The sequence below is a fragment of the Zalophus californianus genome, chromosome 1 (genome assembly GCF_009762305.2).
Source record: "Zalophus californianus isolate mZalCal1 chromosome 1, mZalCal1.pri.v2, whole genome shotgun sequence".
NCBI classification, from domain to species: domain Eukaryota; kingdom Metazoa; phylum Chordata; class Mammalia; order Carnivora; family Otariidae; genus Zalophus; species Zalophus californianus.
In genome coordinates this window covers 2,623,267-2,645,737 of record NC_045595.1, presented here as the reverse complement: position 1 = coordinate 2,645,737, position 22,471 = coordinate 2,623,267, and the positions used below count along the sequence as shown (strand labels likewise).

Here is a 22,471-nt window from a genome sequence, read left to right as displayed (position 1 = left end):
CGCGTGGGAGGTGGATAGGGAAGGCGGCGGGCGGGTGCGTCAAGTTCGGCTGCGCTCGGCCGCTCTCGGGGCCAATCAGCGTGCTTTGAGGCCTTGCCGGGCGGAGTCCCTTAAAGGGCCAGTAGGCGCGGCTCGGACTCCTCCTCTCCGGGTGAAGGCGAGACCGCCCGCCCCTGCGGGATCCCGGGAGCTGCAGGGCCAGATCAGGCCCCTCCCTAGTTGCCATGGAGACGGCGGCCGGTTGCTAGGAAAGGGGGTTAAGGTCCTTCCCCGCAGTGTCTTCGCCTCCCGCCCCAGGACAAGGTGGGACCTGTCTTAGCCTCTTGCAAACTTGGCGGGGGAGTTAGCCATCCATTCACTGAACTTAGGGCCCCCGGCCTCCCGCTGTGCCGAGTCCTGCAGTGAGCCGGCAGTAGCTGCTCTCCCCCTGGGGGCTCAGCTTTCCCTACTGTGCAATGGGGACCTTGCACGATGTTTAGGACCAGAAGGCTGGGATGCTGCGAAGCTGAGGTCCAGAACTGGGCTGAAAGCATTTGGAAAGAGGAACTGAGACAGGAAGCCTACAAGGACCTCGTGAAGATGGAGGGGCAGGAGGCTCTGCTCTGGGATTTGCCCCCCACCCCCATGCGGCAGCGTGGTCTTATGGCCTGAGCTGGGACCTCCCCTACTCTCACGGTGACAGTTGTGGTCACTGAATGCTCACGATGTCGTATTAGACCCCAAACAACGGGCCCACATCACCACACTGCCATCTCCCTTCTCTGCTTCCTTGACGTTCCTCAAATACAAATACGTCCGTTTCACTTACCCCTCCCCCCGGCCTTTTCACCTGGCGTGCCCTTTCCTCCCGATTATCTGCTGGCTCACTGCTTGATCTCCTTCAGGTCTTTGCTCACATGTCACCTTCTCAATGAGGTTTCCCCCATACATCCTGTCTTATTTTTTCTCCATATGTTAGTTTCCTCTGTTAAAGAACAAAAAAAAAAATTTTTTTTTTGTTTTAAGTTTTATTTATTTAAGTAATCTCTACTCCCAGTGTGGGGCTTGAACTCACCACCCTGAGATCAAGAGTCACATGCTCTATGACTGAGCCAGCCAGGCACCCCTAAAGAACAAAATTTTAATGGAATAAATTTGAAGATCTAATGGGGTTTGTTAAGGGATTCATGGATGGGGCAGCATCCCATCTAGCAAGTAGAGGGGAGCTCCAAAGAATCCTACAAATTGGAAGGTTATATAGGAAGCCAGAAGGGGCAAGGATGTTCTTACCAATAGAAGAGAAAGGATTGGGCCTCCTTGCAAGGTCACTTTCCCTTAGCAGGGGGAAGAGGAAGAGGTCTTATTATGCACATTCTCTCATTTTCCTTTGGGGCAGAGAGGGAAAGTTCCTGACTGACCCATTAAGACATTTCTGGGGGAGGGGCGCCTGGGTGGCTCAGATGGTTAAGTGTCTGCCTTCGGCTCAGGTCATGATCTCAGGGTCCTGGGATCGAGCGCCGCGTCAGGTTCCCTGCTCAGCGGGAAGCCTGCTTCTCTCTCTCTCTCTCTCTCTGTCCCTCTACTACTCCCCCCTGCTTGTACTCTCTCTCACTCTCTCTGTCGAATAAATAAATAAAATCTTTAAAAAAAAAAAGACCTTTCTGGGGGAGGTTGAAGCTGCAGTTAGGTTGGTATTAAGCTCCACTTTGGTGACGTGGCCTAAATGGCTCTTTGATGGGCCTCTGGTTTTTAATACTTTTTAAAAAGATTTTATTTATTTATTTGACAGAGAGAGACACAGGGAGAGAGGGAACACAAGCAGGGGGAGTGGGAGAGGGAGAAGCAGGCTTCTGCCGAGCAGGGAGCCTAATGCGGGGCTCGATCCCAGGACCCTGGGATCATGACCTGAGCCGAAGGCAGACGCCTCACTGCCTGAGCCACCCAGGCGCCCCATCACTTTAAAGCACCTAGAACAGTACCTCTAGGAGCTGCTCAATCCCTATCTGTTGAATAAGCAAATGAGTGCGTACAGTAAATTTCTCAGAGGCAAGTGCTTTGGAAAACAGCCAAGCAGTTCCTCAAAACATTAAACATGAAATTACCATGCGATCCAGAAATCCCACTCCTAGAGAGAGACCCAAGAGAATCAACAACACATGTCCACACAGGAACTTGCACATGAACGTTTACAGCAGCACGATTCACAATGGCCAATAAGTAGAAGCAACCCAAATGCCCATCTGTTGATTAACAGATAGACAAAATGTGGTCCATTCATCTAATAGAATATTAGTGGCCATCAAAAAGAATAAATTAGGGGCGCCTGGCTGGCTCAGTCAGAATAGCCTGTGACTTGATCTCTGGGCCGTGATTTCGAGCCCCACGTTAGGTATAGAGATGATTAAGGATAAACTTAAAAAGGGCGCCTGGGTGGCTCAGTTGGTTAAGCGACTGCCTTCGGCTCAGGTCATGATCCTGGAGTCCCGGGATCGAGTCCCACATCGGGCTCCCTGCTCGGCGAGGAGCATGCTTCTCCCTCTGACCCTCCCCCCTCTCATGTACTCTCTCTCTCTCTCTCTCTCATTCTCACTCTCTCAAAATAAATAAATAAATCTTAAAAAAAAGATAAACTTAAAAAAAAAGGAATAAATTGCTGATTCATGCTACAACAGGGGTGAACCTTGAAAACATGATGCTCAGTGAAAAATGCCAGTCACAAAAGACTACAAGTGTGTGGCTCCATTCATATGAAATGTCCTGAACAGGCATATATATCCATAGAGACAGAAAGTTAGTGGTTGCCTGCGGCTGGGGAATTAGTGGAGACGGGGAATGGGGAGACACTGCTCATGGGCACGGAGTTTGAGTGATCAAAATGTTCTAAACCTAGACTGCAGTGATGGTTGCATAACTGTAAATATACTGAAAACCTCAGGGGCGCCTGGGCGGCTCAGTCGGTGAAGCCTCTGCCTTCCGCTCAGGTCATGATCCCAGGGTCCTGGGATCGAGTTCTGCATAGGGCTCCTTGCTCAGCGGGGAGTCTGTTTTTCCCCCTCCCTCTGCCCCTCCCCCCAGCTTGTTTTCTTTCTCTCTGTCTCTCAAATAAATAAATAAAATCTTAAAAAAAAAAACAACCCTCAGAATTGCACACTTTAGATGGGTGCATTGTATGTGAATTAAATTTCAATAAATCTGTTCCCCTAAGAGGCAGCCCAGGGCTGAGTAAGATGAGCGTGCCTTGGAATCATGACAGACCCAGATTCCAGATCCTGATCTGTTGCTTCATGGGACATACCACCCTTGCCTTTGTCTGATCTGTTAAAAATAGTATAGGTGGGGCGCCTGGGTGGCTCAGTCGTTAAGCGTCTGCCTTCGGCTCAGGGATCGAGCCCCGCATCGGGCTCCCTGCCCCGCGGGAAGCCTGCTTCTCCCTCTCCCACTCCCCCTGCTTGTGTTCCCTGTCTCTCTGTCAAATAAATAAATAAAATCTTTAGGTAAGAAGTACAAGCGGGAAGATGGGGAAGCCCCGCCCTCCAACCCCCCGCCTCTTTGGCTTGATTGACAAGGTGTTGCGCTAGAAACTGTCCTCCCCCCTCCTAAGGAACCACACAAGGAATTCAGGAATCTTCCTGTACATCAAAAAGAGAGGAACTGTTTTGAGGTTGACTTCTTTAAAAATACTTTATTTATATCCTTTAGAGAGAGAGCGAGAGCCCGAGCAGGGAGGAGCAGAGGGAGAGGGAGACAATCTCTAACAGACTCCGCACAGGGCGGGGAGCCGGAAGCGGGGCTGGATCCCAGGGCCCCAAGATTATGACCTGAGCCAAAACCAAGAGTCCCATACTTAACCGAATGAGCTACCCAGGCGCCCCTGGGGCTGATTTTGAAAGCAGTTTGCCGCTCTTTGGCATCAAGAAAAATACCTTGCGGCATGGATATTCTCTAGAAAGAATAAAAGTGTCTTCCGTCCAGTTCATGCGGAGTCCATACACACCCACACCCCCAAACAAGCAACATACAGAAGCAGCATTTATATTATTTGACTTTACATCCTTCGTGCATTTATTTGACAGCAGATCCTTTCTGCCCCGAAATTATCTTTTTTTTTTTTTTCCAATTAGGCTCCACACCCACAGTGGGGCTTGAACTCATGACCCCAAGATCAAGAGTCACCAGCTCCACTGACTGAACCAGCCAGGCATCCCTTGTTTTTTCTTAGCAACATAAAGTTCTCTCAATACCTAGCCCTCAGTAAGGGCGCCTGGGGGGCTCGGTTATGTGTCCAATTCGTGGTTTCAGCTTCGGTCATGATCTCAGGGTCATGATCTCAGGGTCATGATATTGAGCCCCGCAAAGGGCTCTGCACTCAGCATGGAGTCTGCTTGGGATTCTCCCTTTCCCTCTCCCTCTGCTCCTCTCCCCAATCGCATGATTTCTCTCTCTCTCTCTCAAATAAATCAATAAAATCTTTTAAAAAAATACCTAGCCCTCAGTAAAGCCAGTAACCACAGCTGTCTAAAGTCATAAATTTCATTTTAGTTTCTCTGCATTCATTTCTGTGCCTCACTTGGAAATTTGTACAGTAGGAAGCCTGGTACGGAGTCCCAGTTTGCAGTCCCAGAAATACGAGATCCATTAAGGATGGCTTAAACTTCTGTTTTTGAAATGAATGTTATTTTGCAAATATTGTGCAAATTCATTTCATTTGTACAAAATTAGTGTAGGTAAGGCCACGGTCCTCACACCATATTCCCCATCACCAGCTTGTTAACACTTCTTACTAAAACTTTTCCTACGCGCACGCGCATGCACGTGCACGCACTGCATTAGCCGCTAGAGCTGCTCAAACAAAGCACCACAAAGCCCGGGCCTAAAACAACAGAAGTGTCTTGCGCCCCAGTTCTGGGGCTTAGAAGTCCAACAACAAGGACTCGATCAGAGCTGGTTCCTTCCGTGGTCCTGAGGGAGAATCAGCGCCAGGCTCTCCCAGCTCCTGGGGGTCGCCGGCCATGCTGGGTGTTCCTTGGCTTGTCCAAGCGTCACCCCGATCTCTCTGCCTTCATCATCCCTTGGCTTCTCCGTGTGTGTCCGTCCAGCTTTCCTTTTTTATTGGGTCCACAGGGGACTGCTCCAGCGTGACATCTTAACTCACCACCTCTGCAATGACCCTATTTCCAAATAAGGTTGCATTCCAAGGTCCTGGGGTTTAGGACTGTCACCTAGTTGGAGGGAGGGGAGGGGACACAACGTGAAGCAGAAGACACACACAAATGCAGTGGTCACAGCTGCCCGAAAGAAGGGGTGTGGGGGCGGGGGCCTCAGGCCCCTGAGGAGGAGGCACCCCCACTGCTGTGGGACCTGCAGAAGGTCAGGGAGGTGGCCCCAAGCCCTACATGTGTGACTTGAGCAATTTACAGAAACTGTCTGTGCCTCAGTCTGCCGCTCCACAAAGTGGGACGATGCCTATGTCCGCCTTCAGGAGGTTGTTGCGAGGGTTTAATGAGCTTAATTCACGGCCTCCCTTAGAACTGGGGTCAATGTCACTGGAAGCGGTAGCTGGTTTGGTCCGGGAAGCTGCAGACCCTGTTACAGAGAATTTTCTAGTACTGTGGCTGCCACCCAGGGTAGTTCAGGGGACACTGGACCATGCCCAGAAACGTGTTTGGTTGTGACGACTTGCGGCGGGGGGGGGGTGCCCCTGGCTTCTGAGTGGAGGCCAGGGGTGCTGCGATGCACACAGGACAGCCCCCCACCACAGCGAATGATCTGGTCCCTGTGCAGGCTCAATCCTCACCTGCCTCATCTCCCTTAGGCCACCCTGTGACCCTATTCAGCAGTGCTGCTGTCACACCCACTTCACAGAAAGGGAAACTGAGGCTTGGGGGCTGGCCTGAGACTGCCTGGTTTGATCTTGGCTGTGGGCCCCCCACAGCCACCCTGGGATCTAAGGAAGTTCCTGGTTGTTTCCCAGTTTCTAGGAATCCTCCCTCCCCTTCCATCCACCCCGCCTCTCCTCCCCCTCCCCCACTTCTCCCCCTCCCCCACTCCTAATCATCCAGAGCCCCTGGGGAGGAGATCAAAGTGAACCCTCCCTTCCTACCTGCAGCTGGACTGGGGGCCACCAGGGCATCCGATCTCCAGCAGGGGGTGGGGGGCAGCTGGGACGCTCTTGGGACATCAGAGGCTCGGATCTCGCTGGACCCCAAGCCTGTCTCTGTCCTATCCCAAGGGCAGGGCTTTCATCCCTCCTTTCTCACATCCTCCCTCCGGGCAGGACCTTCTCTGATCTTCGCCCACAAATCTCACACGGGCTCTTATAGGGGCATGTGTGCTCTGCACTAGGTTCCCAACCCCTGCAGCCAATGCCTGCTTCAGAATAGACGGCCCCCATCCCTACCCCCATCCATCTTTTTGTCTGACTCTCCCAGCTCCTCTCAAAACCCTCCCATGGCTCCCCAGGGATCCGGAGGTCACGTCCAGACGCTGCCTGCCATTCAGTCGGCCCTCCCATGTCTGACCCCTCCAGCACCAGCACCGACAACAGAGGGGCTGGCTCTGCCCCTGCTTCAGACGAGGGGCTTCAGAAGCTTTGGGGCTCCTGCACTGTTCAGCATGAGGCCAGATCCGCTGAATGAGTGAGTCCAGGAAGGAAGGAGGGAAGGACACAGCGCAGGGGCAGCTCCCTGCCAGGGTCCGCCTTGTTCTTGTCTTCCTCCTGCCCCCCCCCCCGGCCGCCCCCCCAGCGTCCAGGCCAGGGAATATTTGCTGGCTACCACCCGCAGGAAAACCCAGAGATATGCTGGTGTTTCTGCCAAACGCCCCCGCTCCCCGTGCTGGGTCTGCTCGAGGGATGCTCCCTGTGGGTTCCTGACCCACACGGGGGGCTGGTAAGAGTAAACACCGGGCACCTTTTCTCTTCAGGTGGGCCCTCCCCTGTCCGAGAATAAAGAACTCAAAGATGCTGCAGATCACGCGGGGAGCCCAGTGTGGATCCTGAATCTGCCTCTTGTTAGATGTGTGCCCTCTGGCAAGGGACTTCTGTAAAAGCCTGTTTTCTCTGTAAAATGGGCAAGAAGTAGTGTAAGATCCCCTAGGGATGTGGGATGAAAGGAGATGAGAAATGTAAATACAAAGCTTAGGTGAGGGGAGCCCGGCTGACTCAGACGTGGAGCGTGTGACTCTTGATCTCAGGGTCGTGAGTTCAAGCCCAACCTTGGGGGTAGAGATGACTTAAATCAATAAATAAGAACTTAAAAAAAAGATTTTATTTATTTTTGACACAGAGAGCGTGTACAGGCAGGGGAAGCCGCAGGCAGAGGGAGAAGCAGGCTCCCGCGGAGCAGGGAGCCCGACGTGGGGCTCAATCCCAGGACCCCGGGATCCTGACCTGACCCGAAGGCAGACGCTTCACCGTTTGAGCCACCCAGGCGCCCCAATAAAGAAGAACTTTAAAAAAAATGTTAGAGAAACTTAGGCAAGTATTTTGAAACGTCGTGTAAGGCTGGGGCAAGAATTTCTTTAAATCACGTTCGTTCTCCTGGAGCAACGGAAGGAGCATGCCCGGCCCTCCCGGGGGAGGAAAGAATTGAGCTTCTTGTCTCTCATCTCCTCCAAAGCGGTGACCCCTTCTCTCCCGGCTCCCACGCTAGGTTATCTCGAGTCCCCATCACCCCACCCACACCCATTTTTCAGGCTCTTTTCCATTAAAAAAAAAGTGGGTATTGGGGTGGGTGGTCTGCATCAGTGTGAAGTTCTGGGCTAGGACCCCCTTGGGGTGCCTGAGCCTCTGGTTTGTTAGTGGGTTCCTGTCTCCCAGTTTCTGTCTGCGCTTTTGAATCTCCGCCTCCGTGCCCACCCTGCAGTCACTGGACGGATATTTCCTGAGCTCCTATGTGCCAGGCGTAGGCAGCTACCCCGTCCCCGCCTTCATGAGGATCAGAGTTCAGTGGGGGATACAGTTAATAGCTGGGGTCGGGGGGAGAGCAGATATCAGGGTTATGACGGGGGCAGCCCAGAGTACTGTATGACCGGCAGGGGAGGAGAGGGTGATGAGAAAACTTTCTGGCTGAGACTCTTAAGAGCTAACGATTATACAAGATTTTATTTTATTTTATTTTTAAAGGAATCTCTCACCCAACGTGGGGCTGGAACTCAAGACCCTGAGATCAAGAATCGCACCCTCTATGGGCTGAGCCAGCCTGGCGCCCCTGTATGACTTTTAGTGTACATTATACCCATTCTAGATCTGGGAAGACTGAAACCCCACAGAGTTAAAGGACTTGTCCCAGCCGGAACAGTTAGCAGGGAGTGGGGCTGGATTTAGACCCCAGGTTTCTGGCTCCAGAGCGCAGGTGTCTAACCGCTGCTGGAGGAGGCGCGGGGGGGGTGGAGAAATTGCACGCAAAGCTTGGGGGAACTTGAAACCGCTTGTGTGGTGACCCCGTCGTGGGAGGACCGTTGGAGGAGAGTGGGGAGGGGTTCTGAGCGCAGGCCTTGGGTGGTGTCGCATGCACCTGACTCACTGCGTCCCCGAGCACGCCCTCCCCGCTCTCCGGGCCTGTTTTATCGCGTGTGAAATGGGAGCCACTCGCCCCGCTTCCCTCCCGGCTTGGGTGAGAAAACCCACGTGGGGCATTTGGCAGAGTCAGCGCTCATTAAATGCCAGCTGGTGTTATGATGATTACCCCCATTATTATCCTTAATAACTAATTAATTAGAACTAATGCGTCCTCTCTGCGTGCGACTGGGTCTTTCCGGGCCGGCAAGTTGGGAAGTTACGGGACCCCGAGGAGTGGCGAGCTCAGGCTCAGAATTCTCCCCCATCCCCCACGCCCCCAGCCCACCCCGTCCTCCCCCGCCCACACATTAGGCCTCGTAAAGCTGCGGGCAGGCTAGGGTGGCGCGGCCCTGAAGGCAGGAGTCTGGGTGTGGGCGCCCCTTGCGTCGCCCCCCCAACCGGTGAGGGTCCCGCTAACGCCAAGGTGAGCCGTCGGGCGCTAGGACCGTCCCACCCCGTCGGCGCAGGGCGTGGGGGCCGGACTGGCCCCGAGGCCACGCCCCCCTCTGGTTAGTGGCTCTCGGGCCCCGGCGCGCGGCCCCGATTGGTGGAGGCGGCCGCCAGCATTCCCCGTCCCGCCCCACGCGGGCCTTAATCCGGGGTTCGGGGCCCTGCGGCTGCAGGCGCGCTCGGCCGGGCGGGCTTGGGCGGTGGCGCGGGGCGGGGGGGGCCGGGCGCTGACGGCTCGCGCGCGGGGGTTGCGTCGGGCCGGCCCGGGTACGGAGCGCGGCCATGGGCCCGGGGCCCCCGGCGGCCGGAGCGGGGGCGCCGCCGCGGCCACTGTCGGTGGCCGCGCGGCTGAGCTACGCGGTGGGCCACTTCCTCAACGACCTGTGCGCGTCCATGTGGTTCACCTACCTGCTGCTCTACCTGCACTCGGTGCGCGCCTACAGCTCGCGCGGCGCCGGCCTGCTGCTGCTGCTCGGCCAGGTGGCCGACGGGCTGTGCACGCCCCTCGTGGGCTACGAGGCCGACCGCGCCGCCGGCCACTGCGTCCGCTGCGGCCCCCGAAAGGCCTGGCACCTGGTCGGTAAGTCGCGGCCGAGCCTGTCCCCCCCCTGGCTTGAGCCTCCCGCCTTCTGACTGCCTGCCCCGGGGCCTTCCCCTTCTGCCTGCCTGCCCCGGGGCCTGAGCCTCCCTCCGCTGCTAGCCTGCCTGCCCCGGGGCCTGAGCCTCCCCCCTCTGCCTGCCTGCCCCGGGGCCTGAGCCTCCCCCCTCTGCCTGCCTGCCCCGGGGCCTGAGCCTCCCCCGTCTGCCTGCCCGCCCCGGGGCCTGAGCCTCCCCCCTCTGCCTGCCCGTCCCGGGGCCTGAGCCTCCCCCCTCTGCCTGCCCGTCCCGGGGCCTGAGCCTCCCCCCTCTGCCTGCCCGTCCCGGGGCCTGAGCCTCCCCCCGCTGCCTGCCCGCCCCGGGGCCTGACCTCTCCTAGCCCGCCGCCTGCCTTGGGCTCCCGGCTCTGCCTGCCTGCCTGCCTGCCCTACTTACGTCCTGAACCTCCTCTGTCCGGCTGCTTAGTACCTTTCTATTGCCCCATCCTTGACCTCCTCCATTTGTCTGCTTAACTGCTCTGTACTTCTGCCACCTGACCACTCATGTGACCTTCCAGTGGCACTTCCCTTTGTCTTTCTGTCTGACCCCCATGGGCACCCTGAACCCTCTCTAGATTGGGTCTGACTGCCTGGTGCCACCTCTGTCAGCCGGCCTGGTCCGGCTTGACTTTTCCATTTGTCTGTCTGGGTGACAACTCTGTCCGAGTGAGGGTCAGGCTGCCTGGAGCCCCCTCTGTCAGTCTGTCCCATTTCTCCAGCGCACTCCTGCCCATCCTCTGCCCCATCATGGGGAACCTGGTGCTCGGGAGGTTTAGGGGTGCTGCGCTGGGGAGCCAAGACTTGGGGACCAAATAAGACCGAAGAGGCAGGGGCCTGCGTGTGTCTGGCTGAGGAGGATGGGGTCTGCGGGCCCAACAGGGTCAACGTGGGTCCTGGGGGAGTTGTCAGAACACCTCTGTTGGTGAGGGGAGGAGGCAGGTCCCCCAGGAGCTGGGGTGTCCTGCCCAGTGCACACATTTGATAAGGCCTGCCTCCCAGCATCCCTTCTCTGCTGCCCTGGATCCTGGACCATGAGATTAGCCCCAGCCGCTTTCTCTGCTGTTCTTTCCCTGGCAGAGGTGCCTGCTGCATCCTGGCATCTGGGCTCCGCTGGGCATTTCAGGAGACAGGCATAGGAATCCTGCCCAGTCCTGTGAATTCTGGGTGGCAGCTTTCTAGAAGATAGGAGGGGCTGACCACTGCCCTCCTTGCCCTTGGGAGCAGTGGCCAGGGAGGCAAGGATTCACCCTGGGCCCTGGCGAGTGCTGTTTTTGCAGGGTGCAGCAGATCTCCAAGTGGCCCAAGTGGCCGGATGTCAGGTTTCTTAGGCACTGAGGACACCCAGGCTGCTCTTGGGTCACTTGAGACCATAGCAGCCAGGGAGGGAAGCAGGGGGAGACAGGAGACTCCGACAGACTGGTGATCACCTTGTCTGAAAAACAGATGCGAGAGGTACCCGTCTTTGGGCCAACGTTGGGATTGCTTGCAGAGCTGAGCCTAGTCTTCAATGCAGTTTTGTTCATAATAGATAAACTCATGCACAAACACACAAGACAGCTCCTAGGCCTGATAGGTGACAGAGGTGGGGAGTCTTTTCTCTGGGGCGGGCAAGGGAGACACCCCTGAGGAGACGGAGCCAGCTGTGGGAACGTAGCTGAGCAGTGGACACTGCATGTGCCCCCAGGCCTGACTGTGTGCCCCTCTCGTAGGTGGGAGGGTCCACCTGACCCCGTAGGAAAGAATCTGAGTTCCCCCGGCAGAGGCAGGGGTTAGGCACCTTTGTAAATAAAGAACTGAAGGCTTTGTGTTTATGTAAAACAGGCCTGGGGGACCTCAAGGCCTCCACCTGCACCCCTTTTCTGCCTCAGGGTGAGCATGTGGGGAGATCCAGGAGGATCTGTGGAGAGAAGAAACTGGGGCAGCCCCTCTTGGCCTGATAAGTTGGCTTGCGTGAATCACCTTGGAAACAGTGCCCACTTCTCTTTATTTTTGCCTCTGAGCCTATGGGTGGTGGGTTCACTTTTCCCCTTAGCAGGCCCCCTGGGCTCCCCTGCTCTAGCCCAGAGAGGACCCTTCTAGCCCAGAGAGGACCCTTACAGCCACACATGGATTTTTCCCGTGGGATCCAGGCTGGGGCATGTGGGTGAACTGGGTTTCATAAGGGAGAAGCGGAGCTCTGAAGCTTTGGGGATTTGAGGGATGAATAGGAGTGTGTGGGAGGGGGCTTCCAACCCACTGAAAGAGCTGTGCAAGGGTGACACAGCACAGCTTTGAAGCTGCTGAGGCAGGAAGTGGCTGAGAGCCACAGGAGCTCCCACTTTCATACGTTAACTCCTGGTTCTCATGCTGACTTTGGGAGCTGGGTATTTTCAATGTCTGTACTTTTTTTTTTTTTTTTAAAGATTTTATTTATTTATTTGACAGAGAGAGAGACACAGCGAGAGAGGGAACACAAGCAGGGGGAGTGGGAGAGGGAGAAGCAGGCTCCCTGCCAAGCAGGGAGCCCGATGTGGGGCTTGATCCCAGGACCCTGAGATCATGACCCGAGCCAAAGGCAGACGCATAATGACTGAGCCACCCAGGCGCCCCTCAATGTCTGTACTTTCTGGAAACTGTGGCCCAGGGAGGGAAAGTCACTTGCCCGAAGTCCCCCGGCCAGGCAGCCTCATCCAGGCAATGGTTAACCTGGCCTGGCCAGCTTCAGGGTAGATTCTGGCCAGGGCAGCACATTCTTCTGACCAGAGTCTACATAGTTTGTGCCTGGCCCTGAGGCGGCCCCTGGGGCCCCCAGGCATGAGCTTAGGTTGCCCCTCCCAGGCCCCAGTTCCAGAGAAAATAGCAAGGAAGGGTGCCTTTGCTTTCATTTCCCCATCCCAGGATGTGGAGGCAGCCCCAGGGCCTACGGCATGAGGTCCTGAGCCTGGAGGGAGAGGGGAAGGCCAGCTGCCAGGCCCAGCAGGGGAGGGTGCTGAGCTGGGCCTGTCCTGGCAGAGGGAAGGAGCATGGCTCAGGGCCCAGCGGCTCACACACTGAACCTGTCTTCATCTGGAAAGTGGGGAGAATAGGGACACCCACTTCTTGGGGCTGTAAGTGGACAACATTAGTATAATTATTCACTCACCCAAAAGATATGTGCCAGGCTCCGTGCTGGTGGCCAGGGCTCCAGAAGTGACCTCAAGAGACCTATTGCCCACTCTCCCAGAGCCCGGTCTCCGCTGGGGGAGGCAGACAGGAAACAAGCCGAGACAAAAGAATCCCTGTGTGGGCTAAGGCATGTGAGAGGAAAGCCGTGTTCAGATGGACTGTGTCAGCGCAGGGAGGGGACTGCTGGGGACTGTGGTGGTCAGGGAAGTGTCAGCACAGGGAGGGGACTGCTGGGGACTGCAGTGGTCAGGGAGAGCTTTGTTGAGGAGGTGGCATTTGAGTTTAGTCCTGAGGCACAAAAGGATGTGAGGGGAACAGTGGGCACAGCTGGTGCAAAGGCCCTGGGGCAGGACCGAGCCTGGTGTGCTGAGGCTAGGAGGCCTCCTGTGTGGCTGGAGCAAAGGTGGTGGGGGGGGCAGGTCCTGCAGGGCCTGTTGGCTGCCCCCGTGGACTTGGGCTTCTTCTGAGGTATCAGGTAAAGAAAAGACCCCCTCATGAGCTGATAGGGACACCGGGGCTCGGGGAGGGCAGGGTCCACTGTAGCTTCGCCCAGCATCACCTGGCCTCCTGACTGCTGGGCGCGCGGTGGGACGCTTGGCAGGAGCTGGGGGGGAAGCCCTGCCAGGAGGCGGGAAAGCAAGCGTGTCTGTGGCGGGCAGTGCTCCAGGGGACCCCGCAGGTGCTCTGTGCTTCTGTTTCCCCACCTGTCACCAAGGGAGCACCCCTGGGGAGCCCGAGGCTAGCAGGGGGGAAGCCCCATTCTTGTCCTGTCTTATCACGTGGCCGTAGGTCCTGGCCCTGCTCTTGTCCTTGCAGCACATGACCTTGGGAACACAACAGCCCGTTGTGTGTCTGTTTCCCCGTCAGACACTGGGGGCACATAACCTGAACTGACAGGTGGAGCCCTGCTGTCCTCTTGGGCTGCATGACCTCGGGGACCCCAGGGCTCCCTGCCTCGGTTTCCCCATTTTTTTTAAGATTTTATTTATTTATTGGAGAGAGAGAGAATGAGAGAGAGAGAGCGTGAGAGGGAAGAGGGTCAGAGGGAGAAGCAGACCCCCCGCCGAGCAGGGAGCCCGATGCGGGACTCGATCCCAGGACTCCAGGATCATGACCTGAGCCGAAGGCAGTCGCTTCACCAACTGAGCCACCCAGGCGCCCATCGGTTTCCCCATTTGTCACAGGACCTACTCCCCAGGAAAGCCTTGGGCCGCGGACCCCCCACCCCAACTGTGACTGCGGAAGGGTCCCCACCCGGCCAGGCCCTGGGAGCCCGGGGCTGGTGTGGGAAGGCCCCGCGGTGTGACCTCCCCCGTGTCTGCTCACCCACAGGTACCATCTGTGTCCTGCTGTCCTTCCCCTTCATCTTCAGCCCGTGCCTGGGCTGCGGGGCAGCCACGCCCGAATGGGCCGCCCTCCTCTACTACGCGCCCTTCATCGTGATCTTCCAGTTCGGCTGGGCGGCGGCGCAGATCGCCCACCTCAGCCTCATCCCCGAGCTCGCCACCAATGACCACGAGAAGGTGGAGCTCACGGCCCTCAGGTCCGGCCTCCGCGCGTGCACAGCGGGCCAGGCCGGGAGGCGGGGGCCCTTCTGCGTTCGGGCGCTGCTTGGCTGTGCGGCTCTGGGACAGCGGGTCCCCGCTCACGCGCCTCTAAAACCGTATTAGTCGGCCGTTGCCGCGTTAACGGCCACAAGCTAGCAGCTTCAGACAGCACGCACCTATCAGCTCACGGTTCCTGTGGGGTGGGGTCTGGCTCTGCTTAGCTGTATTTTCTTCTTTTTTTTTTTTAAATATTTGAGAGTGGGGGGAGAGGCAGAGGGAGAGGGAGAATCTCAGACTCCACTCAGCGTGGAGCCTCACACGGGTCTCGATCTTGCGACCCTGAGGTCATGACCTGAGCGGAAACCAGGAGTTGGATGCTCGACCAACTGAGCCAGCCAGGCGCCCCACCACTTAGCTGTATTTTCTGCTCCGTGGTCTCCCGTCAGGGTACTGGTTAGGGCAGGGGTCTCAGCTTAGGTTTTTCTAAGGATTTCCTGATTAGGTCTGGGCCGCCCAGGATAATCTCCCTTAATTCTAGCTGCAGAAGCCCTTTACCTTCACCACAAAATGTTGCCTCAACAAGGGGGTGACATCCCGTGTTCGTAGGTCCCCTCGCCCACGGGAGGGACAAGACGGGGTGGGACCAGGGCCATCTTAGAATCCTGCCTGCAGGATGCAGCCAGCACTTGGCCTGTTGACTTGCTTGGGGTATTGACAGAGGTTCTGCTGGATAGGATGATACTAGGAGCATTTATGGAGTGCTTGCTGTGTGCAGGCACATTTCTAGGCCCTACACGCCAGTTACTGTCTAATCCTCCTGGCCATCCCGAGATTTGTCACGTGTCCTTGAGAGGGTCTGGGCAGCGTGCGTCCCGGTGGGACAGTGTGTGCCCGGAAGAGGGCGGGGGCTCGAGCTCCAGGAGGAAGGCCTGGAACAGGCGGCGGGGCCAGCGTGGCTGGAGCTCGGGGAAGGGCTGGCCCACGGGAGGGCGCCCGCGAGGTGTACACGCCTCTTGCTGTCGTGGAAGCATCTTCAGTGCAGCCCAGCCTGGCTTCCTCCCCACCCTGCCTTTGGGTTCCGCATTCGGGCGTGGCTGGCCCCAGTGACAGGGGTTGCCCAATGCCCAGGCCCCTGAGGGCCCCAGCTGGCGGGTGGCTTGTGAGACCAGGCTCTGGGGCATCTTCTACCGGCAGGCACTTCCCTGCCAGCCTTGTGGCCTCTTCACTTTGATCTCTGGCTATTGGTCCCACTCTCAGAAAGGGAAACTGAGTCCTCATGTGCGATCCAGAGGCTCTGCCCCCGCACCCCCAGCCCCTGGAGGGGCACCGCTCCGGGGCTACAAGCAGGAGGGGCCCCGGATGCTTCCGGACCACGGAGCCCTGGCCCCGTCAAGGCCCAGGATCTGGGAACCAAGAATCCCCAATCCTGGCTTCCGAGCGTCTCAGGTCTTCCCGGAGTCTCTGTACCCCCGGCCCCGGCAGCTGGGATGTCAGGGTGTAGTCGTGGGGTTGGCCGTCAGTCATCACATAACGGGCGGCAAGGGCTCTGCTGTGGCCACCCAGTGTTGGGCGGCCGAACGCCCCCCCCAGCCAGAGATTCCCTGGAGGCCTGAAGTGGCTTTGGCAGCGTGGCCGGTGGCCGTGTGCTTTCCTGGGCCCCGCGCTGAAGCCCGCCCTGCCCCCGCCAGGTACGCCTTCACCGTGGTGGCCAGCATCACCGTGTACGGTGCCGCCTGGGTGCTGCTCCACCTGCAGGGCTCCCCGAGCTTGGGGGGGTCCCGCAGGGTCACTGACCAGCTGGGCATCCAAGACGTGCTGGTGTTCCAGGTGAGCGGGGCCTGGCTGGGACACCCCGGTGGCCCCAAACCCAGGGCCCGGGCTGAGAGCGTGGCCGCTGACCCCTCTCTCCTGCCTGGCCTCCAGAACCTCTCCCTGCTGGTGGTGGGAGTTGGAGCCGTCTCTTCGCTGCTGTTCCATCTGGGCACCAGGGAAGGGCGCCGGCCTCGGGCGGAGGAGCCGGACGAGCACAGCCCGCTGCTGGCCCCCGCCACCGCCCGGCCCCTGCTGCTCTGGAAGCACTGGCTCCGAGAGCCGGCCTTCTATCAGGTGCACTGCCCGGGGGGGGGGGCGGGGCACAGGGCTGGGGGGGTGCAGGGCTCTGGGCAGGGATGGCGGACATGGGGTGGGGGGGACACAGTTTCTTTGCCGCCCTCCCTCCGTCACTGCTCCCCGCCCCACCAGCCTGGCGGCCAGTCACCACGAGCGGCTCACGTAGGCACCCCCCCCACAGCCCCCCGACCCGAGCCTTTGGTTTGCCTGCCCACAGGTGGGCTTGCTGTACATGAGCACGAGGCTCATTGTGAACCTGTCCCAGACGTACATAGCCATGTATCTCACCTACTCCCTCAACCTGCCCAAGGTGAGCTGTGGGGGGGGGGGCACGGATGGCGCAGGGGGCGCGGCCCCGGGGCCCCTGTGCCCCCCGTGCCCACATCCACTCTGCCCCAACAGAAGTTCATCGCCACCATCCCGCTGGTGATGTACCTCAGCGGTTTCTGCTCCTCCTTCCTCATGAAGCCAGTCAACAAGTGCATCGGGAGGAATGTAAGGGGGCAGGATGGGCGGGGGGTTGGGGGTGGGGGCCCCCACAGCTGAGGACGCCCGGGACCCCGAGAACCGGTGGCTCCGGACCGCGGCGTCCAGCCCGTGGCAGCCCCGGGGCTGGCTTCTGCGTGGCTCAGGGCTACAGCGCTCTAGGACTCCGTGCTGCCTGGGGCCGTGGCCGGCGGTGGCCCGCAGCCCTGGAACTCTGGCCGGTGCAACTAAGGAACTCGACACGTCACTGTGTTTGATTTTAATGGATCTGCGTCTGGCTGCAGCCAGCTCCGTCTCCACACAGCTGCCCGGGGCTGGCTTGGCGCGCTTAGTGCCCCTGGCCCCAGAACCCTCTGAGGTCCGAGCTCGGGGTGCCGCAGGGAGGGTCCAGCTGGACCCCCTCCCTGCTGCGGCCGGGCATGGGGTACGGCCGGCTGAAGACCAGGGAGGGCAGGCGCCACGCAGTGAGGTGGCGCTGATGCTGGCCGGCTCCCCCGCAGCTGACCTACTTTGTGGGCCTCCTGGTGATCCTGGCCTTCGCCGCCTGGGTGGCACTGGCAGACGGGCTGGGCATGGCCGTGTATGCGGCGGCTGTGCTGCTGGGCACGGGCTGCGCCACCATCCTCGTCACCTCGCTGGCCATGACGGCCGACCTCATCGGCCCCCACACGGTGAGGCTGAGGGAGGGGCGGGGCGGGGGCTGGGGGCCGCGGCTGGGCTGCGGGGGCTGACTTCCCTGCTCGTGTACCCAGCACAGCGGAGCCTTCGTGTACGGGGCCATGAGCTTCTCGGATAAAGTGGCCAATGGGCTGGCAGTCATGGCCATCCAGAGCCTGTATCCCTGCTCGTGAGTGCTCTTTGTTCATTTACTCGTTTAGTAAGAACGTGCTGTGTGTGCTGAGTGCCAGGCACTGCCCCAGGTCTGGGGGTTCAGCCTGGATGAAGGCCAGCACACGGGTGCGGCCCGCACACTGGGGAGACCCGCTTGTTCCTGACCTGTGGCACTTGGCGGGCTGTTGTGCGCTGGGGACACAGCGTCCGGACATACTGGGGAAGTAGGAGTGGGCAGGGCCAGGGCAAAGCCAGAATCTGTGTTCGGACCCTCAGAACCCAGGGTTCCGGATCCAGATGGTTCTAGACCACTCGGTGGAGACTTGTAGAAGCCTGGGATCTGGGAACAAAAGCCTGTTCCTCTGTCCTCACTGACTTGGGGGCAATACCGGCCCCTTTAATAAGCACAGAACTGTGTCATCCAAACCAGTGGCAAGGGGGTGTAGAAAACAGCACTCATGGAGACCTGTCTGGGGCAAGAGGTCAGGGAGGGCTTCCTTGAGGAGGTAACATGGGACTGGAGACCTGTTAGGGAGTTCCAGGCAAATGGGGAGGAACCACCAGTGCGAAGGTCCTGTGGTAGGACTGGGCTTGGCATGTTGGAGGAACAGGGGGAGGCCCGTGCGGTTGGAGCAGAGTAAGGGCAGGGAGGGGATGGGGCAGATGTGGGAGGAGGGTGTGGGTGGTTGAGGGTGACCCCCTGGTTCTGGCTACCCAACAGCTGAGCAGGAGGTCCAGGCTGCAGGGACCTGACAGATGGCAACTCACCTGCTTCTGCCCCCCCCCTAGCTTGGAGATTTGCTGCAGGGCCTGCACGGGCTTCTACCGCTGGGTGATGGTGGCCGCCACTGGCGGTGTGGGCGTGGCCGCCACCCTCTGTCTCTGCAGTCTCCTCATCTGGCCCATTCGCCTGCGGAGTTGTGAGTCCCAGCCGCGCCCCACCCCCGCGGGCCAGGGGCTGGAGGGCTGGGTCCGGGGCAGCCCCCCCCCACACTGATTCCACCCCACCCCTTTCTCCTGCAGGGGACCCTGGAGCCCAGCCCTGATTCCACAGGCGCCACGGTTGCCGTCCTGTGCACATGAACTCTGTACATTCCAGGCCCAGCTGAGGCCAGGAGCAGCCCTCCCTCCGTGCCGCCCCCACCTCCCATCCCTACCCCCCCATCCTTGCTGGCTGTGGGGGCAGGACAGTCAGGATCCCAGACACGGAGCTCAGCCCTCTGGGATCCAGGGGTGCGCCCGGCTCACCCCTCACCCCAGGCTTGGGTGCAGTTTCCTGCGTGCCACCAGGTCCCTCGACCATGACGTGGTCAGTGAGCCTGACAGGAGCCTCAGGCAGGGGTAGGGAGGAGCAAGTCCCGTGCTCTGTGCCCAGGCCACTGCTGGACACGAATAAAGAGCCACCCGTGGGTGAGGGCTGTGGTCTCAGCTGTGTGCCCAGAGCCCAGAGTGAGGAGAGGGCGGCTGGTATGCCCTGCGTCTGTCTGCCTCTGGCCCAGTTTTGGTCACTGGCGTCTTGGTTGGTGGGGGGGGGGGGGCTCCCTTGATCTGGCCGCTGGATCACCCAAGGTCCCCGGGGTCCCCAGAGGTGGACGGATGCACGGGGGTGGCGTCCCTGCAGCGGGTGGTGTCAGGCAGCATGAACTTTATCAGTGGATGGGCGTGTAGATGGATGGCGGCCGCTGGTTGGTGGAGGGACAGTAAGGCTCCAGGTCCCATTGCCTATAGTTCTGCGCGGTGTAGCGGGGGCGCTGGGGAACCGACAGGAACGGCACGTAGTCGGAGCCCTGCCGCGGTGACTCCGCCCAGTGTTGGGGCCTGTTGACCACTGTGGGGGGCCGGGACCCAGGTCACCGCCTGTCCCCGCGCAGTTTGAACCGCAGCCGAGGTGGCCTTGCTCCCCCGATCGCCTCCCACCCCCGCCCTGCTCACCGTATTCCTTGCCCCGGATGGGTCTGTCTGTCCACCACGTCCTGGGGGCCCTGTACTGGGCGGGGAGGGCAGGGTCGGACCAGGCGGTCTCCCGGAGGCGCTGGGTGTAGGCTGTTGGGGGCTACCGGGTAGGAAGTCATCTGTGGTCCTTGCCCCCCCCCTTGGGGCAGGCCAGGCTGAGCACTCACCCAAGGGCATGCTTTGCTCCCGGTGACCGTGACATCCATGCCATTGCGCATAGGCCTGGCGGTACGGGCTGTCCAGGGCCCGCGGGAGCCTGCACCGGGCTTCCCGGGACTCGGAGTTGGTCAGGCCGGTGTACCACAGCTGACTGGCTGCATCGCGCCCCATGGGGGCGTACTTCCAGCGCACTGCCTGCCTGATGGCCGGTGTCCAGCGGGGCCCCTCCACGGACAGGTAGTCATCGCTGAGGGGGTGAGGGCAGGAGACAGAGGCTGAGTCTGGGGCCCACCCCTGCCTCAAATGGGCCTTCTCACCCTCTGCCCTGCATTGCCGGCATGCGCACCCCCGGCCCCGCCCGGCAGAGGAGGGAGGGGTGCTAAGCCCTGTAGTCCCCGCCCCTCTAACCCCCCGGGGACCCTCATTAAAACGTCCACTGTGTCAGCACTTCCGGCCCGTCCCCCCAGGGACAAGGGGTGGCAGGGGGGCGCCTGTGCCAGGAGGCCTCTGCTGCCAGACCCCGTCCTAGGCTGGACATTAGGACAGCTTCCCTAAGGAGGCAGCTGCAGCCCAGTGCAGGTGGGTGTACAAAGGCCCTGGGGCAGCAGGGGACGGTGTAAGGAGCGGGGCTGCAGTGCAGAGATGGAAGTACGCTACCAACAATCAAGGTCGAGGGGCGCCTGGTGGCGCAGTCGGGGCAGCATGTGACTCGATCTCGGGGTTGAGTTTGAGCCCCATGTTGGGTGTGGAGACGACTCAAAAATAAAATCTTAAAAACTGAATCTCTATGTGGTACCATTAAAAATAAAAGCAGGATAAAAAACCCCAAAGTGGAAGAAACCCCCAAAGCTGCTAAAGCTGCAGGGAAACTTGCTTGGGCAGAAACTTCAAATGGCCGTTCCTTCCAGAAGGCCTGGTAGTAGCAGCACTGCCCGAGAAGACGAGCAGGCGCTTCGCCCCGGTGGTTGGGGCGCTGTTGACCACAGGCTCTTTCACCTGCGCCCTGCACAGCCCAGAGATCATGGAAAACTGGAAACCCACAGGTCTTCTTGAGGGTGGGTGAGCCTGGAAGGTTCTGGGACATCAGTCTTGGGAACCCGACACACACTGAGTTTGCCATGCGCTCAAAGGGGAACTTCACGATCATCTTGGGTACCCCGCCCTTGTGAAACAAACACTTCTGAACTGTAACGTGCACAGGATTTGTAAAACACAATGACTATGGTCTAACGTAACGATGAGAAGTAGGTCTCTCTCGGTCAAATGTCAGTTTAACAAATGAAGAGCAGCACCTAAGAGCTGGAAAAAAACCCCAAACGAATGCTTGCTTGGTCCACAATCCAGAGAGTTCCTGCCCCTTGAAACAGCCTGAGGAAACAGTCCATGTGAGCCACGGCCGCCGGCCCCTGCACCCGGGTTTCCAGCGTGTGCTGCACGTCCCCCTTCAGCACAGACGTGCAGTGGGGCGGCCCAAAGGCACCTGTCTTCCTACATCTGCACAGTCCCCCATTACAGTGTATTTCCCCAGTCCGCTGCAGTGAAAGGGCCCCCCAAAATCCATGCCCACCTGGTATCTCAGAACCCCACTGGGAAACAGTCTCAGCAGACAACAGTTGCTAAGCTGCAGGCCTCTGGGGCTGGGCTGGCCCTCGTGCAGTGCCTGGTGTCTCTGGAAGGGGGAGCCTGGACAGAGAAGGCTATGTGATGCCGGGGCACAGATCGGGGTGATGTGTCCTTAGAGGGCACCGAGGACTGCCAGAAACGCACTAGAACGGGGAGACCCTGCTCCCTTAGGCCCCAGAAGGAACCAGCCCTGACGACCCCTTGATCTCTGACTTGGGGCTTCCAGACCCGGGAGAGAGTAAATCTTCGTGGTTTCAGGCCCCAGCACCCCAGCCTGGTGGTTCTGTGAGGGGAGCTGCAGAGGACTCCTGGAGACACCTGGTCAGTTCTGCGGGCCGTGCCCATGCCCACAGCGGAACCCTGACCTGCGGTGCCCACGCGCACCCTGCTCTGGCCACAGGTGGGGAGGGGAGTACGAAGGTGCAGGTGGGGCAGGAGATGCGGGGTGCAGCCAGGTTAGGATGGGGTGAGGGTACAGCACCAACATGCCTTGACTGAAGAGTAAATGACACACAAGAGAAGCCAAACCAAATGCCATCAGGCCTGAAACGCCGAGGTGGCGCATGGGGCCGTGGCGGGCACTCACCTGTACAGAGGTGCTGGGAAATCTGCTTCAAGGGTCCCCCGGGGGACGTAGGGCCGGGCAGCCTCCCGCCGCAGGGTCTGCATGTCTGCCTCTGGATCCCCAGGGGCTCATGCCTGGAAGGCCTGTGGGGCCATTGTTGACAGCGACAAAGGCCACCCCTGGTGTCCTGGCAACGGTACTGGCCAGCGCTGGCCCCCATCCAGACAGCTCCCTCCCTCCCCCAGCAGAGGGCGGCAGGATGGCAGGGCCAGGCGGGGGGAGGCACGAGTGAGGCGGTGGCCGTGAGCCCCGGGCTCCCTGGGCCCGACCTGGGGCTCCCACCTCCTCCTCTCTGGGCCTCTCAGAACCACCCCACGGGCTCTCTGGGCCGTGCCGTCCGGCGCACCCTTCCAGGAGCGCCAGCTGGGACCCC

General features: G+C 59.5%; 2 protein-coding genes across 5 annotated transcripts; one reads left to right on the top strand and one right to left on the bottom strand.

Annotated features, from left to right (window-relative positions):
- Positions 1-9,204: 9,204 nt before the first annotated feature.
- On the top strand, positions 9,205-18,902 carry MFSD12 (major facilitator superfamily domain containing 12). Of its 2 annotated transcripts, none has more exons than XR_003518402.1 (10): positions 9,205-9,566; positions 14,098-14,308; positions 16,001-16,139; positions 16,236-16,418; positions 16,639-16,731; positions 16,824-16,916; positions 17,408-17,578; positions 17,660-17,754; positions 18,460-18,658; positions 18,762-18,778. XR_003518402.1 is itself a non-coding variant. In XM_027586095.1 (10 exons), exons 1-10 carry the CDS (start codon positions 9,269-9,271, stop codon positions 18,782-18,784), a joined length of 1,437 nt encoding a protein of 478 aa, XP_027441896.1. In that variant the 5' UTR covers positions 9,205-9,268; the 3' UTR covers positions 18,785-18,902. The 2 variants fall into 2 exon arrangements, 1 of the variants encoding a protein (XP_027441896.1); XM_027586095.1 differs by having other exon boundaries at positions 18,528-18,658; positions 18,762-18,902.
- A 454-nt stretch (positions 18,903-19,356) lies between these two features.
- Positions 19,357-22,214, bottom strand: C1H19orf71 (chromosome 1 C19orf71 homolog). 3 transcript variants are annotated; one of them, XM_027586097.2, is made up of 4 exons: positions 22,060-22,214; positions 19,859-20,097; positions 19,671-19,781; positions 19,357-19,566 (listed from the first exon to the last, which is right to left on the bottom strand). In XM_027586097.2, exons 1-4 carry the CDS (start codon positions 22,140-22,142, stop codon positions 19,388-19,390), a joined length of 612 nt encoding a protein of 203 aa, XP_027441898.1. In that variant the 5' UTR covers positions 22,143-22,214; the 3' UTR covers positions 19,357-19,387. The 3 variants fall into 3 exon arrangements, with proteins under 3 accessions (XP_027441898.1, XP_027441899.1, XP_027441897.1); XM_027586098.2 differs by lacking the exon at positions 19,671-19,781; XM_027586096.2 differs by having other exon boundaries at positions 19,424-20,097.
- Positions 22,215-22,471: the final 257 nt, after the last annotated feature.

Coding starts and splice junctions, on each gene's coding strand:
- MFSD12 (XM_027586095.1), top strand. CDS start 9,269: ATGGGCCCGGGGCCCCCGGCGGCCGGAGCGGGGGCGCCGCCGCGGCCA. Junction 9,567..14,097: donor AAAGGCCTGGCACCTGGTCG/GTAAGTCGCGGC, acceptor GCTCACCCACAG/GTACCATCTGTGTCCTGCTG. Junction 16,419..16,638: donor GAGAGCCGGCCTTCTATCAG/GTGCACTGCCCG, acceptor GCCTGCCCACAG/GTGGGCTTGCTGTACATGAG.
- C1H19orf71 (XM_027586096.2), bottom strand. CDS start 22,142: ATGCAGACCCTGCGGCGGGAGGCTGCCCGGCCCTACGTCCCCCGGGGG. Junction 20,098..22,059: donor TTCCCAGCACCTCTGTACAG/GTGAGTGCCCGC, acceptor TCACCCCCTCAG/CGATGACTACCTGTCCGTGG.